The sequence below is a fragment of the Tuber melanosporum genome, assembly GCF_000151645.1.
Source record: "Tuber melanosporum whole genome shotgun sequence assembly, scaffold_2, strain Mel28".
NCBI classification, from domain to species: domain Eukaryota; kingdom Fungi; phylum Ascomycota; class Pezizomycetes; order Pezizales; family Tuberaceae; genus Tuber; species Tuber melanosporum.
In genome coordinates this window covers 1,306,183-1,309,741 of record NW_003298863.1, presented here as the reverse complement: position 1 = coordinate 1,309,741, position 3,559 = coordinate 1,306,183, and the positions used below count along the sequence as shown (strand labels likewise).

The window sequence follows — 3,559 nt, the reverse complement described above, 5'->3', positions numbered from 1 at the left end:
TCTTTCTTTATGGGGTGTAAAATTGGAGAGGGCGGAGGGTGCACGGTTGGTGGATGCGGGTGACAGACAGATTGGGCGTAATTTTGGGACGGGCGGGGCATGTTTTGCATGTCGAAGGTGTGGTGCCATGTTGTGAGGTCGGCAATCAGGGGAGCGGGTGGGTATGGCGAGGGTGAGTGTGATAGTGTGAAGAGGTGGGCAACCCGGGGGAAAACGTTGGGGGTGTGAGTGATTATGTATGACTGGCGATCATGTTGGCTTCCTACACCCATTCGCCCGGGGCCAAATCACGGCCCAAGCTTCACCAGAGTGTAATTTTGGTTTCAATCCATGTGCCGTTAAATCTCATTTCATTAACTACTACTCATAATCTCATAAAAATTATTAAATTATTCCCTATTCTCAATCCCGCTCCACCCCCGCCAGATGCCCAACCAAAACCTAACCATTAAAAAAGCAAAAGGTATAAAAAAAAATAACATTACAAAGGCGGCGCATTCGGATCCATCATACACTGATCAACCCTCATCAACTGTTTTCCGGTAGCCCTCGCGATCTGAATAAACTGCTTAAGATAGTTCACAGTGGACGGGTACAAGTAATGCATAACGACCAGATTTCCCCCCTTATTCACGTCCCGCCTGAACGCGTCAAGCTGCTTCTCTGGTGTGGAGGTAGTAGCCCACAGCCAATCCTCGCAATCCACGCTCCAATGGATTACCTGTGAGCCAGGGATGATCGCCTGGAGCCGCTGCCGCGACCGCGCTCCTGTGTTACCGAATGGCGGGCGGAAGTACTTGCTGCTGGTGTGGAGTGTTTCTTGAACGGCTGTTATGTCCTGTTGCAGTTCCCAGTCGATGGCCGCCTCTGATGGGAGGGATTCCATCTTTGGATGTGTGTAGGAGTGGAGGGCGACTTGGTGCCCGCGCGCGAGCATCTCGGTGTACACGTTTGACATATTGGTACTGGGGTCCCGCAGCGGTGCTCCGACAGTGAAGAAGGTGACTTTGATGTTCTCATCGTTGATGATTTTCATCACTTGCTGAGCGAGTTCCGGGACTCCGTCGTCGATGGCGAAAGCGAAGCTATTGGGGCGCTTGCATGCGAAGAGGAGTGGGGCTGTGGGGATTTTGGCGGAGATGCTGCCGGTGAAGGATGGCGGGACGGTGCTGGCAATCTCGATGCGGGAGATGACGGTGGAGGTACTCGTTTGGAAAGCCTTCAATGCTACGCCGATGACTCGGGATTTGACAATGTTGAAGTGGCTGATGGGGATGTATATATCTGATGCGGAAGAGTACCTGCGGGCCTCCACGTCGTCCCATGTTTCTGGGTACGGTGCCACCGCCTCGTTACAGCCACTATTGTGTTGCTGAAGAGACACAGTGAAGAGGTTTGAACCGGTATACGCGATGTGTAGGTATGAACTCTCGAAGGAGCTCATGTCGCGACAGGAGGCGGATATTTGGGAATAGAAAGAATAATCCGTGTCTTGAAAGTTGACAGTGAGCTTGCCACCAGAGATACGGTATTGACTTGGATCGTCTCCCCCGTGCCAGAAGCCGAGGGCATTGGTGTCTGGGTTTGCGAACTGGTCAATGACGAGTGCGCTAGCGGTGGAGCTAGTGACTGGAACAGTCGACGTCGGGTCACTGCCGGTGGGTGTTGGCGGGAGGATATATTCCGTCGGAGTATTTCCGCAGTAGAACGCCATTGGTCCAAAGGTCACGGGTTTGTTGTTGAACGAGATAAAGAGGATGGACACTAACTTGCTAGTGTCAAGTCCCGAGAAGGACGAGAACGGGATGTTGTATAGCTTCTCGGTGCCGTCGAATGTCCATCCCAATTGTGCGGTTGTCCTATCGTATGGGTTGAAGGCACCTGTGGAGCAGGTTGCGCTCGATTGCATCTGGACAGTAAATGTGGTGCCCGCAGCGGCCTTGATCCGGAGACTGATACCTCCATGCCTGTTGGCGGCGCTCACGCAACCAAAGCTGGAGTAGAAGTACGATCCCGACTTTGGCGTGAGTGTCACGCGGTTGTTGGCGACAACAATGGATGTCATGGTTCCATCGTCGGAGGAGGGTTGGTTCATGGCATTGTAGAAGAGGAAGGTCAAGCGGGACTGCGATGCCCAGTCGTCGATGAGAAGGGGCTGGCAAGTGCCTGACGGTACAATGCTAGAAGTGGTAGAAGTCCCCGTCCCGCTGGATGTGCTAGTGGTGCTAGTTGTACGGGTGCTACTACTGCTACTACTGCTGCTACTGGTGCTAGTGGTGCTAGTGGTGCTAGTAGGGCGGGTAGTGCTGCTAGTGCTGCTAGTGCTGGTGGTACCGGTGGTGCCGGTAGAGGTAGTAGGGGTAGAGGTAGTAGAGGTAGTAGAGGTAGTAGAGGTAGTAGAGCGAGTAGAACTACTAGAGCTACTAGAGCTAGTGGAGGTAGTGGAGGTAGTGGAGGTCGTAGAGCGAGTAGAGCTACTACTAGAGGAAGTGGAGGTCGTAGAGCTAACCGGAGCACTGGTAGGACCGCCAGCGCACACAAAGCTAGTCTCGCCGAGCTCCCAACTTCCAGCAGCGCTGAACCCGGACCATGCCCACGCTTTGATAACGGCCAAGTTGGCGCCGGGAAAGGACGACAATGGGACGGTAATGGTTTGGGTAGAACCGGTAAGGCCAGTGACGTCATAGTAATAGCTTGTATAAGCAGCCGGGCAGCTGCTGGCTGTCTGAAGCTCGAGGGTGAAAGAGCCACCAGCGGGACCCTTGAAGGGGAACGTTATGGCGTTATAGCGATCAGCAGTGGCCGAGATACAGTTCGAGAAAGTTGTGTAAAAGTATGACGAGCCATCGGTCTTTGGCGTGAAGGTCAACTTCTTATTGGCGGTTGAGGCCGTAAGAGAAGTCATCGAGCCATCATCTATCACAAACAGGTTAGTCACCCCTTCACCCTCAATTGCGCTCCCGGAAAGCACTCACCACTCGTCCAACTTCCAAGAGAGTTTTGATGACTGGAGTATTTGGAGTAATTGTCAATAAGGAGGTTTGTAGAGCATATAGCTCGTGCAAATAACGACCGACTGGAGACTTCCGGCACCAACAGCGAGGCGCATAGGGCCAGTACTGTCCCAACTCCACGCATGATGGGGTAAAGAAATATATAAAAAAAACCTAAAACGAGTGAAGGTTCTGGCTATCAACTTATCACCCAACGAAAGAACTCCGGAGAGGGGTAAAGAAGAAAGAAGGGAGTAGAGGAATAAAAGCGAATTTATAAAGAGATAGAGAACTTCAAAAGAGTGTGCAACAGTGGCCTGGACGATGTACTCGAGAACACCAACCTACAGCGCAAGAACGCCACTGTAAAAAGCAATAGGTGGTAGGCACGCTGGGCATTGGGGTAGGGAGGAGAAATCCGTGAAGACCGAAGAGCCTAGGGTTATATATTGAACACGGCTGGGAGGTCGAAGCACGGCGTGCCTGAATTGGACGCCGGACAAGCCTAGACTTGGTATGATATTAGATATCCTGGGGTGTAATTTGGGTACCTTTTTTTCCCCAAT

At 52.3% G+C, this 3,559-nt stretch overlaps 1 protein-coding gene across 1 annotated transcript; it reads right to left on the bottom strand.

Moving 5' to 3' along the window:
• Positions 1 to 481: 481 nt before the first annotated feature.
• Positions 482 to 3,138, bottom strand: GSTUM_00005594001 (uncharacterized protein; the record flags this gene model as incomplete). The annotated part of the gene is made up of 2 exons (XM_002837711.1): positions 482 to 2,916; positions 2,976 to 3,138. The coding sequence occupies 2 exons, from the start codon at positions 3,136 to 3,138 to the stop codon at positions 482 to 484; spliced, it is 2,598 nt and encodes an 865-aa protein (XP_002837757.1).
• Between the last annotated feature and the right edge of the window lie 421 nt (positions 3,139 to 3,559).